The 12,995-nt window shown below is 54.9% G+C and overlaps 1 protein-coding gene across 7 annotated transcripts in view; it reads right to left on the minus strand.

Annotated features, from left to right (window-relative positions):
- LOC132335131 (ankyrin repeat and fibronectin type-III domain-containing protein 1-like) overlaps positions 1-12,995 on the minus strand; it is a 260,717-nt gene that overhangs the window by 173,500 nt on the left and 74,222 nt on the right. For all 7 annotated transcript variants that reach the window (XM_059861329.1, XM_059861330.1, XM_059861327.1 and 4 more), the window contains 2 exons: positions 8,197-8,390; positions 1,930-2,147 (listed from right to left, as the gene is read on the minus strand). In XM_059861329.1, coding sequence (XP_059717312.1) covers positions 1,930-2,147; positions 8,197-8,269 — 291 coding nt within the window. In that variant the 5' untranslated portion in view covers positions 8,270-8,390. The remainder of the gene's footprint in view (positions 1-1,929; positions 2,148-8,196; positions 8,391-12,995) is intronic.

The raw sequence follows: 12,995 nt of genomic DNA on the forward strand, positions 1-12,995 counted from the left end.
CCAGCACAGAGATGGAAACCAACTAACCCAGCCATAGGAGCACACAGAGCCCAGAGCTGCTCTTGGAAATGATCTCCCCAGCTTGGCAGGATTTCTGCTTTGAACTTACAAACCTGGCTCTGGGGCTGTGTTGGGAATGCTGATCCTATCCTGGCCCAAGCCTCAGCCAAGCGCTGCCAGTTCACCTTCCTCCACACTTTCTGCCACTGCTGAAGGGCCCTCTGAAAGCCCTTTCCAAATAGGATGAGTCTGCCTTTCTCAGCAGGTCTCACAAGGTCAGAGCCCATGGCTGAGTCTACAGCAACAACTTTTATGATGGAATGAGCCAGAAATTATTTAGCTAGGAAAAAAACCTCACATCCCATAGAAAACTTGCTCTCTTCCTTGACAGACAGCCAGCTCTGTGGGTACACCAAAGAAAGCTAAAGGTCCTCACCACCTGAGTAAGTCAAAGGCCAAATCAAAGTGGCCACAGACAGCACAGAGAGGTGCTGGCATGGCACCGAGCAGGGAGGGATGGGGGCAGCCCCACAGGAAGGGCAGAACCCAGTTCTCTGCAGGTACCAGGACACTGTGCTTAAAACCCAAGTGCTTCCACACCATTTGTGCCCAGCTCCACTGCAGCACAGAGGCTACGGGGAACAGGTCCCACAGAGATACTGGGAAAACACCCCCGAAAGACAATGGTCCCCAACATCTCAGTGCCCTCCTGTCTCTCCTGGGTACAGCTTGGAGCCACAGACCAGGCAGACAGAAAAAGCAGACAATTCCTTACCCCACAGCAGGGCCGCCTCATCTTAAACATCTCCAACATCTTTCAGCAGTTCATCAGGTGCCCCATCCTGATTGTGCTCACTGCCATCCCTGAGGTTTCAAGTGCTTCCTGAGCCCGAGGCAGCAGCTCCCACAGAGAAGGTTCACTGGCAGTGCTGGGACTGTGAGCAGCTCCCAGAGACTCACCCACAGCCCTCACTGCTGTCCCCAACATGCTCTGAGCCTGGAGCTGCCCTCCCAGGGGCAGAAGCAGTGGCTTACATCCAACAATGCAGGCACAAGCAGGCCTGATGAGCTCCCAGACCCACAGTGCCCAGCTGTGACACTGCCTGGGTGCACCAGGAGAAACCTCCAGCACATGTGACCCCCCAGGGACCAGCCCTTCTTCTGGGGCAGAGGAAGTCTGTGCACAGCTTGGGGCAGGTGAGCTGTGCAGCCTCAGCCCATTCCCTGCTCCACTCCCATTGTACTGGCTCTCTCAGCCGTTGCCAATCAACACCGAGTGCTTCTCATCCCCCGCGGCACCTGAGCCCTCATTACAACCCTGAGCCGCTAACGAGGCGGGCGAAGGACACCCAAGCCCCGGGGTTCGGGTGTCCCTGGGAAAGAGAAAAGGCAGAGCCCATTAAACATTGATCAGAGGCTGCCTCAGAGGCGGCCACAGCTGCGGTGCAGCCCTGACGCATCCCTGCTGTCCTGCCACCAGGGCCAGGAAGCTCTGAGCTGCCCCAAGGACTCGGTGCTGGCTCCTTGTTGCCCCAGCCCCTCCCTGCTGGCCCCCGACAAACCTTTGGAAAGGTGCAGTTCCTTACAGACACAAAGCTGAGGATAGGAAAACTCATTTCCTCCTTTCAATCTCCTTCAACCTCCATGCTTTGGACAGCAGTGCCCAGAGTCCAGGCCCTCGTCCCCCATCACCCAGCTGAGCAGCAGCCACCCTGTGCCCCTCTGGACCCAGGGGGACAGGACCCCCAGGAGAGGGGCTCTGTCACAGGCTGGGCAAAGCGAGCCGTCACCACCATCTGCTCCAGCACTCTGGAGCAGCCTCTCTTTCTGTTGTTTTACTAACGTTGGGCACAAAAACAGCTCTCCAAGGTGTCGGTGTTCCTGGGAAGCCGCGCGCGTGCGAGCGCGGCCGGCCGGGCCGATACTCACGAACTGCCGCCGCAGCTTGGTCCTGACGCGCTCAGCCTTGCTCTCGGCCGGGTGCACGGGGTAGCTCAGGGAGCCCAGGTGGTTGTCCACAGACAGGCTCTTCCTCATGTAGAAGGAGCGCGTGCGGAAGTAGCTGAACGGGGCGTCCTCCACGGCCGTGCCCAGCTGGGGGGCCCTGGGGGGCTCCGAGCAGTCATCCTCCAGCCGCCAGGCCTCCCCTGCCGAGGAGAAGGAGATGTGAACCCATCAGAGTGTGACCCAGACCTGTCCTACGCCTTGAGCCAGCTCTGGGGATACCCAGTGGGTATGCCTGGACCCCCTCTGGCCGTCCCACATCCATCCCACCCCATCCCATGGGGTACGGACACTGGGAAGTTACCCAGATGACATGTTCCTCCCACAAATCCCCACACAGCCCCTGCCCCAGGCAACAGCCCCTGCACTCAACCTGCCCACCCAGGGATGCAAAGTCCCCAGCATCTCCTGGCAGGAATCAGCCAAGTACAGTTGGAATCATGGAATGCTTCTTGCTGGAAGGAAGCTTAAAGCACACTTCATTCCAACCCCCAGCCGTGGGCAGGGACACCTTCCACCACATCAGGTTGCTCCAACCCCGGTCCAACCTGGCCTTCAAGTCTTGCTTTGTGAATGGGAAAAATGAGGCATCAACAAGTGTTAACAATTACAAAAGAATTTACTGCCATCTTCTCCTACAGAAAAAAAAAAAAACAAAGCCCTTTATGGCACAGCCAGCAGCAAATCAACAGCCCCATGAAGGACAGAAGTCAGACCTCCCTCCTCCACCTGCCCATGGCCATCAGCAACAGGATGCAGCAGAGCAGGGCTGAGAGCCCCAGGGACAAACCTCAGTGACACTGCCACAGTGGTGACAGTCGCAGAGCACAGCTGGCACCACGCAGGGCTGCTGATCCCAGGGCAGGACTGGCCACATTTCATTGCAACAAAAGGGAAAAAACAACAAAACAACAGGAGATGTTTCCAGAATATCACTGTGGCACTCTTTTCCCTTCAGCTCAGATTGTCGCCTGCTTTTTGTTGCCAATCTCCTCTTTACATCTGGAGCTTGCCCCCCCTCCTCCCCTCAGCCAAAATCACTGCTCAAGCCACAACAAACAATCAATAAAAGCCTCAATCTTGAAGCCTTCTCAATTATTAGCCCAAAAGGGCATCTCACAGGACTGCCTCCAGGGGCTCTCCCCCTCCTGCAGCCTCTTACCAAGGCAACATCCTTCACCTCTCATTTCTGAAAAACCCAGCACCTTCAAGCATGAAGAACCATGATCCCACTATACCAGGGCTGAGGAGCAAAACACTTCTGGGGTTTAAAGCAGATAATGGCCCTAAGCCCCAGTTTAGCAGTGCAGCCCAGTTTACCCAGCAAGGCTGTGGGGTTTACATGGAATATGGTGAGACACAGGCTGGACTACAAGCCACCAGAAGAGAAGCCACCTCCACACACTGCCAGAGGGCAGGATTAGATTGGACATTGGGAAGGAATTGTTCCTTGTGAGGGTGGGGAGGCCCTGGCACAGGGTGCCCAGAGCAGCTGTGGCTGCCTGTGGATCCCTGGAAGCGTCCAAGGCCAGGCTGGACAGGGCTTGGAGCAGCCTGGGACAGTGGGAGGTGTCCCTGCTCAGGACAGGGTGCGGAACAAGATGATTTAGAAGGTCTCTTCCAACTCAAACCCAAACCATTCCATGAAAGAGGCAACCCAGAGAACAGCACTCCGAGCATCATGTAGATTTTTTTCTCCCCTAGTTTCAATTTAATAAGCTGCTGCTGCTCCTCTCCAAATGTCACCTCACACAACACAGGAAGTGCTGTTTGAAAGCTGTGATTATTCCATGCACAAACACGTCAATCGGAGGCAGATCCAGACTGCCATTGTGAGACAGCCTCACTCTGGGAGCACAGCAGGAACACTGAGGGAGGCAGGGGACACGCAGGGAAACCACACATCAAAGGAGAACCTGCCCCTGTGCTCCCCTGAGATGGCCCAGCCACTGCCCGTGCCATCCTGTGTCCTCGAGACTGTCCCCTCCCAGCCCCACAGCTCACCCAGACACAGCCCCCCTGCTCTGCTGCCCTGAGCAAGGGAGGGCCAAGGCCAGGTGCTGAACGAGGGAAAGGATTCACCTGCTGTACCCACGCCTCTGTGCAGGGCACCTCACCCAAAGACGAGGAGTTGGGCTTCAAATCCTACAGAGCAGCTGTGCCACATCTGCTCTCACTGATCCCAGTTCCCCAAGGATTTTACAGCTTTTGGTCTTGTCTCTCATCTACAGGAGCTGTGTTCTCCAGCAGGAGCTGGACCAGAGGCAGCTGCTCCCTGGCCTGCCCAAGGGGTGATCCTCACCAAACTGGGTCCTTCCTCCCTGCACTCAGGGAGCCACCACAGGACCTTGTCTACCCCAAAATGCTTTTCTACCTGCTGAAGGAGCTTGTCCTGATTGCTACCAAACAAGTAAATCAATGAACAAGCCCAGAACGATCAGAAGGGGAAGATCAAGAAGTCAGAGAATCAAAGACTGGTTTGGGCTGGAATGGAAATAAAAGCTCATCTCGTCCCAACCCCTGCCACAGTGAGTGATGCCACTCACTAGATCAGGTTGCTCAGAGTGCCATCCAACCAGGAGAGGAAATGCCAGGAACAGAAGCAAGCCCACAGACTGGAGGCCAATAATCCTCATGCTCTTGTGTCTTGGAGCTGCTCACCCCTCTGCCACTCAGAGCTGTGCCCTCAACATCAGCACCTCTGGAAGATCTCCTGACCATCTCCTTGGGCTTGACAATAACAATTACTGCAAACCCTTTTATCTTTCTGAATTTGAGGTGTTGGGGAAGACAAACATCAAAGGATGGAGGGGATAGCAAGGACAGAGACCCGGTGACTCTCCAGTACGTCCTCTACAAGTAGAAGAAAAATTAATTCCAGGGTCCTGGTCTAAGCTCAAATCCAGCCGCTTCCTTGTGGCTTCTTTATTTTCCTCCCATGGGCACAATTCCCAATAAACTCACCTCAACCATGCTATGAGTAAACTTCCCAGATCCAGAGCAGGGCATGGAGCCAGCTCCTGAAGAGCTCTGCATGTTGCCTGACAGACAAGGGAGAGTGGAGGACAGAAGTGCTCCAGAGTGGTCTGCTCCTTCCAGGTGCAAGAGGAGGGAACTGCAAGGAACCAGGCATGTAAACCATGCAGGGAGTTTCTGTGCAGGCTGCAGTTGACGGCTGCAGTGGTCAAAGGCTGAGAAGAAGCCCCTGCCTGATGTAGAAGGAAGAGGTGAGAAAGCAAAGGAGGGCTTTTCCTCAGTCCCACTCCTAAATCTTCACAGGGCAACAAGGGATAAGAAGCAACAGGCAGCTCATTGCTCTGTGCCACCAGCATGTGTGAGACCTCCTGGCAGACTGCAGTGTGACACCCAAGGGATGATGACTTGGACAAGGCAGGCACTGTCCCCTGTTCAATCAAGCCCCATTTGTGCTTGTCGTCCCCTCTCTAGGGCTTGGAGCCATAAGGATTTGGGGTTAATCCTGGAGCTGCTCCAGGCAAGAAGTTGAAGGATATAGGATGGAGAGGAAGAGCTCACAGCCTGTCCAAGTTGACCATAGTACTGTTATGGGTGTCTTGCAGGGTTAAAAACAAAACCAGACCAGCAGGAAACCCAGACCTGCTGACCAGCCCAGCCAGTTGCTGAGCTCATGGAATGAGGTGGAAGGTTGTTTTGAACGGAAAGAAGGGCTCTGGGAGGCTCAGCAGCCACAGGCTCAGCTCTTCTGCCCATCTTCAGGGTCCCAGCTCCCCACCAGGCACTTTGATGTCTTCACAAGGACCTGCAGAGGAGCTGTGGTGCCACAGCAAGACATCCTCCTGTGACCTCCCGTCAAGCGCCAGGGCACATCCCTCCTCCAGGGCTGACACATTGGAACCATGGGACACAAAGGAAAAGGCTGAGGAACACATCCCAGTGGTCAGATGAGCATGTCACATCTCATCCATGCCAGACATATTCACATCTTCCATCTTGTTTGGTGATTCCTCTGCTCATGGCCCCCAAAACAGCAGCGAGCAGAGTGCAGTTCCTCCCCAGAGCTGTGAACTCTCCCTGAAGATGAGCTCATCACCTTTCCCAAGGACAGCCCTGCTCCTGCCATGTCCCTCTGCATAAGCCTCTTCCTGAGCTGGTTTTGGTCCTGCGTCCCCCCCACCTTAAATTGGGAATGGTAGTACCTGCTCACAGCAAATTCACCACTTCTTTAGGGAAAGGACCTTATCCAAGAATGATGGAATGGTTTGGGTTGGAAGGGACCTTAAAGCCCATCTCATTCCAGCCCCTGCCATGGGCAGGGACACCTTCCACTATCCCAGGCTGCTCCAAGCCCTGTCCAACCCGGCCTTGGACACTTCCAGGGATCCACAGGCAGCCACAGCTTTCTGGGCAACCTGTTCCAACTTCTCTTCATCCTAATACCCAGCAGCCCAGCTCTTGCTCATAAATTCTTACAGGAATCCTGCATTCCTGGTCAGCATGCCAGGGCTCATTAACCTGCAGCACCACATGCTGCTCCATTCCCCTCATGCTGTCCAAATGTCCTACCCTGCCAGCAGTGGCATCTCTTCTCTTTCTCCCCCAGGACATCATCCTGACAGCCTTCATAAGTAAATAATTAGGAGTTCCTAACTGAGCCAGGAAAACAAAGTGGGAGAATCTGGACTGAAAACAACACACTCATTCATCCATCTACTGCCAGTTGTGGAGGGAGCCCTCCAGTCACCACGGGTTTTCCTACTCCTCCTCCTCTTGGCACCCCTGGCACCTTCCAGCCACGAGCAAAGTAAGATCTCAGACACCTCTGAGGTGCACTCAGAGTTTCGGTGACTCCCCCTTTGCAGGGAAGGTGTGCACGGGGTTTGCTCCAGGACAGCTGTTCCCCAGAGTACCATCCTGTCTGCACTCCAGGACAGCAGGAGTCCGCAGCAGAAGGTGAGGTGTTTGCAGTGGGGCTGACCTACATGGCAACATCACCCCACAGTCTTACACCAGCCTCCCACTCCCATCCTTCAGCTCCATCACAGCTCCCTGGAAGCACCAAGAGAGCAAAAGGGGACCTGCAGGTGTGCAAGGGAGCTCTGGATGCCATGTCCTTCGTGGTGGAGGCTACACAGCTTTCCCACAGGTTTCCTCCCCTTCCAAGACCCAATCTAACAATTTGATGGGCTGAAAGAAAACCCACAAGTCCCACACATGGAAGCAGTGGCTCAGGTGCTGCAGGACACCCAGGAGCTCTGTCACGACAAGAGTGGCAGGACAGGCTCAGCAATGTGCAAAGATCTGCTCTGTGCACAACTTTTGGGAGAATTAGTAGCATCAGGAAATGAAATGCAGCATGCAAAGCATCAAAATTAATCCAGGGTTTGGACAGCTGCTCTGCTGAGCAACACAGGGATCTGACTGTGAGAGAGATAATTTAAAAAAGCCCATAAAAATAAAAAAAATCCAAGGGTGCTGTTTGAAGGGAGCTGTTTTATAAGGGTTTTATTCAGCACTGGACTGTCAGCCCAGGCTTCATCTTTGTTTCAGTGCTAATATTCCCCCTTCCCATCACTTTTATAGTCCCAGCATGATTCTGCTGGCACCAAAAGCACTGAAACGCTTTGGCCATCAGTGGCTCTGCCAATAAACTTGCTCAGAGCAGCTGGCCCAGCAATATTAGTATTTCATCAGGATCAGCATGAGAGCAGAAGAACATTATAAAAATCCTTAGGGCTGACCCAAAGACCAAAACACACTGCTAGGCTGGGAGCATTTGCAAATCTCCAAGGCCAGGGCTGTGGGAAGAGCACAGCAATGATGTTCCTGCCACCCCTCCTGGTGGAGACCAGCTACAAGTGCCCTGCAGTGACATAGCAAAGAGGCACCTGGGCCTGGGCATTGGTCAAGGAGGTCCCAGGGGGGTATCTCACCCCAGCACCCTCAGGCAGAAGGCTCCAAGTGTCACCCCTCCACCTCGGGTGACTTACAACAACCTACTCTTCTTTTTCACCAGCATAATATGAAGGATGGGGAGGTTTAAGTATCAGGCTCAAAGAAAGACTCAACCAGGGGCAAAACCCCCCAAAGTTAACCAAGAAGTGCTCTTTTCAGAGCAGAATAAACTCCAGGTGGGCTGGAGTCGGATTTGTACCCCTGGAGAAGCGGGAAAGCTTTGCTGGGACCCTGCAGGCACAGAGCAGCGGGTGCACTCACCGGCAGAAGGGACTGTGCAGCCTTTCTGGTGCTCGGAGGCCGAGGGCTTCTTGTAGGGCTTCTGCTCCGGCATCGCGTCCCGGTAGGCGACGGGCTCGAGCAGGGGCAGCCGGCTCAGCACCGGCGACTGCGGGATGCTGGGCAGCGTCCGCGACTTGCCCAGGAGAGGCCGCTGCAGCTTTCTGTCCAGAGACCTGCAGGGACACACGGGACAGGGGCGGTCAGCACCTGGGACAGGACACAGACAGGGGCGGTCAGCACCTGGGACAGGACACAGGACAGGGGCGTTCAGCAGCTGGGACAGGACACAGGGCTTTCAGGAGCTGGGACAGGACACGGGACAGGGGCGGTCAGCACCTGGGACAGGACACGGGACAGGGGCGGTCAGCACCTGGGACAGGACACGGGACAGGGGCGGTCAGCACCTGGGACAGGACAGGGGCGTTCAGCAGCTGGGACAGGACATGGGACAGGGGCGTTCAGCAGCTGGGACAGGACACGGGACAGGGGCGGTCAGCACCTGGGACAGGACACGGGACAGGGGCGTTCAGCAGCTGGGACAGGACACAGGACAGGGGTGTTCAGCAGCTGGGACAGGACACAGGACAGGGGTGTTCAGCAGCTGGGACAGGACACGGGACAGGGGTGTTCAGCAGCTGGGACAGGACACAGGGCTTTCAGGAGCTGGGACAGGACACAGGACAGGGGCGTTCAGCAGCTGGGACAGGACACAGGACAGGGGCGTTCAGCAGCTGGGACAGGACACAGGACAGGGGCGTTCAGCAGCTGGGACAGGACATGGGACAGGACACAGGACAGGGGTGTTCAGCAGCTGGGACAGGACACAGGACAGGGGTGTTCAGCACCTGGGACAGGACACAGGGCTTTCAGGAGCTGGGAGGGGTCCCTCAGGCGAGGACCCCTCTGTGACACACACGCAGCCCCTGGCTGAGCATAGCTATGCCCTTCATGGAATCATGGAATTGTTCAGGCTGCAAAAGCCCTCTAGGATCACTAAGTCCAACCCATACCTCAGCACTAAACCACATCCCTAAGTGCCACATGCACAGGTCTTTTCAACACTTCTGGGAATAGTGACTCCACCATTGCCCTGGGCAGCTGTTCCACAAAGAAATTTCCTCCAAGATCCAATCTAACCCTCCCCTAGCACAGCTTGAGGTGGTTTCCCCTTGTGCTGTCCCTGTTCCCTGGGAGCACAGCCCGACCCCTCCGGCTGTCCCCTCCTGTCAGGAGTTGTGCAGAGCCACAAGGTCCCCCCTGAGCCTCCTTTTCTCCAGGCTGAGCCCCTTCCCAGCTCCCTCAGCCCCTCCTGGTGCTCCAGTCCCTTCCCAGCTCTGTTCCCTTCCCTGCACATGCCCCAGCCCCTCCATGTCAGCCCTGTTGTGAGGGTCTCAGAACTGACCCCAGGACTGGAGGTGCCTCAGCAGTGCCCAGCACAGGGAATGGTCACTGCCCTGGGCCTGTGGCCACACCACGGCTGGTACAGGCCAGGTACCATTGGCCTCTTGCCCACCTGGGCACACCTGGCTCAGCACCACACTGCACCCTCTGTTAGCAAAGCCTGTGCCAGCAAAGCCTTCTCCCCTGGCCAGGTACTGTAACTAGGATTAGCATCTTGAGCTGCAAGGCACAACCAGCACAAAAAGAATTCAAGACCCCAGCCCACCTCAAAAGTCCCAGATAATCTCAATTAACCAAATAAAGAAACCAGACAGTTCAGGACTGAAGGGATAAAAATTTGCTTTGAGACAGGAAACCCCCATTAAACATCATCCACAGCACCAGAAAGGGATTGGAGGTAGAAAATAGGTCACTGGACAGGTACTAGGGAAGGTCCAGACTCCAGAAAGCCAGACACACACAGCAGGGACTGCAGAGGTCCCCGGGGTGTCATGGAACATGTAGAAACATAAATTCAATGTCTCTGCAAGGTCAAAACTCAACTGAGTTTGATGCTGGGGCTCCCAATCTGCCGGGGTGAGCAGGACACAGCACAAGTGCCAGCGTGACCATGCACAGCCACACGTCCCAAAGCCAGCCCAGGGCCACAGGAGAGCATGGCCCCTCCTCCTGCTCCAGCCCAGAGCCATGGGATGCTCCTCACGTGCCCTCCTGGGGATGACACCAGCCCCAGCAGGGCTCCAAGGAACCCAGAAATGCAATAAAAAGGAGCAAAGCCCAGCACTGTTGTGGGGTGTCCTGGCTGAGGGCTACCCCAAGGCTGTCCCTTGTCCCCTGCTTTCACAGAGCCCACAGCTGAGCCCAAACGAGCTCCCCAGTACACCCCAAGGCTGCTCCAGAATCACAGAACCACAGAATGCTTTGGGTTGGAAATGAGATCATATTCCAAGGCCCTGCCATGGGCAAATCTCATAATGAACAGTACAGATCACTCAAATTTCCATCTAAAACTCAATTTTTCACTGCTTATGCTCATTTGTTCTTGTGCCAATATTAACCTTTAGCTTAAATAATTATCCCCCCTCTACAGTGTTTGCTCCCATGATTAATTTCCATTATAATAAAGTCGCAGCCCCTTTCTGCCTGCCTTTTTCAAGGCTGATTAACACAAATTCTTTCAGTCTCCTCTCACAAAATTAGCTTTTATTTCCCCATGGATGTTTCCACACCCATCACTGCCCTCCCTCTCTCTTGGACTCAGCTTTTTCCAGCCGTTCTGGAGCATCACAGAATCCCAGGATGGTTTAGGTTGGAAGGAACCTTAAAGCTCATCCCATCCCACCCCCTGCCATGTCCAGGACACCTCCCACTGTCCCAGGTGACTCCAAGCCCCATCTAGCCTGGCCTTGGGCACTGCCAGGGATCCAGAGGCAGCCACAGCTGCTCTGGGCACCCTGTGCCAGGGCCTGCCCACCCTGCCAGGGAACAATTCCTTCCCAATATCCCATCCAGCCCTGTCATCTGGCAGGGGGAGCCATTCCCTGTGTCCTGTCCCTCCATCCCTTGTCCCCAGTCCCTCTCCAGCTCTCCTGGAGCCCCTTTAGGCCCTGGCAGGGGCTCTGAGGTGTCCCTGGAGCCTTCTCCTGTCCAGGTGAGCATCCCCAGCTCTGCCAGCCTGGCTCCAGAGCAGAGGGGCTCCAGCCCGGTGATCATGGTGACCATGCAGACCTGAGCTCCTGATGCAGACAGCAGGGCAAGCCCTCTGCCTCCCTGCACGTTCCACCACTAAATTTTATCCTATTTCACACTCCAGTGCTTAGGGTCACACAGGCAGAGTCTATCATGCCAAAACTCCTGACCCTCAGTGCTGGCCTGGCACTGAGATGTTTGTCACAACAGCTCTGCACTCCCACTCCAGACACAGCAGCAGCTGCCCGTGGTGTCACTCAGGAGAGCAGGCACAGGGCCAGAGTGGTGCCACAGCTGGGCAGCCACCTCCCAGGGACGGTCACACCACGCCCTGGGCACACAGGCAGGGCAGAGGGCAAGCCCAGGCACCCCTGGCAGCTCCACATGGCACAGACCAGGGCTGGGCAGCACATTCTGACATAGGTCAGCAGCTCATTGCTATAAATCAATCACATTCTCTCTCAGTTCCCAGGTGCTGCTGCTCTGCTGCTCTCTGGGGCTGGGGTAGCAGTGCCTCAGCTGTGCCAGGCACTCAGCACCATCCTGCCCACCCCAGGCCCCACGCTTCAGTGGGATCAGCATGGAAACAAGATGTGCCAAGAGATACAAAGCCAGAATTAGCTTCCCAAGCAGTTTCCATTCCAGCAGAACATTTGTACATCTCATTGTAACATATTTCACTGGCACAAGGCAACAGGGACAGAGCTTAACACATCACTGTGCTGCATAAATGAGTTCAAAACATTCCTTTTTCTGTGCATGTAAATCCCAGGATACCTGTGTACAGCTCCATCACCTGCAGAACCCCATTAGCATTTTAGTGCTCCCGTTCCTTTTGTGCTCACAGGGCCACTCACAAGAGTCACATGGGGAAAAAAACCAGAAGAATTCACTCTGTTAGAGAAGCAATTTTCAAGCTATGTATCTTCAGGCAGCGATTTATATTGTCAGAAAAAGCCAAGCTACTAGAAACCTGTTTACCACTGAAATCTGAGCTCAAATTCTCAAGCGCAATTCAGCTCCATGGATTTACTATCCCACTTGTCACTGTTGAACCACAGCTGGGACACAAGTACCACACAGCCCCTCGTGCATCCCAACCCCCAGTGGGGTGGGGAGGAGAACTGGGAAAAGGTAAAAGCCATGAGTTGAGGTAATAACTGAAATACAGTGCTAGTGGTGGTTATTATTATCATTATTGTTGTTGTTGTTATTATTGTAATGAAAATGGAGATAAGAAAAAGAGAGAGGAATATAATCCCAGATAGACAAGTGGTGCCCAGCACAGTCTCTCACCACCCAAAAAGCCCAGCGTGTTCCTCAGCAGCAAAAGGCCTCTCCCAGTCAGCCCCCACATTCCATACTGGGCATGACTTTCCATGGTCTGGAATATCCCTCCCAGTCCTTGTCACCTCCTGGTGGGCAGAGCATGGGAAATGGAAAAGTCCTTGACTTAGGGAGATCATTTCCCAGCAACAACCAAACCAGCCGTGTGTTATCAACACTGATCTCACCCTGAATCCAAACCACAGCCCTGCACCAGCTCTGGGAGGAAAATGAACTCTCTCCCAGCCCAAGCCAGAGCTGGTGCACAGCTCCAGAGCTCTCAGCAGCCACTGCCAGGCAGGACCTGACAGCACCACGAAGTCACATTGCATCTCCGTCTGCTTCCCAAGCAGGCGTCCCAG

This window comes from Haemorhous mexicanus, chromosome 17 (genome assembly GCF_027477595.1).
Source record: "Haemorhous mexicanus isolate bHaeMex1 chromosome 17, bHaeMex1.pri, whole genome shotgun sequence".
NCBI lineage: Eukaryota > Metazoa > Chordata > Aves > Passeriformes > Fringillidae > Haemorhous > Haemorhous mexicanus.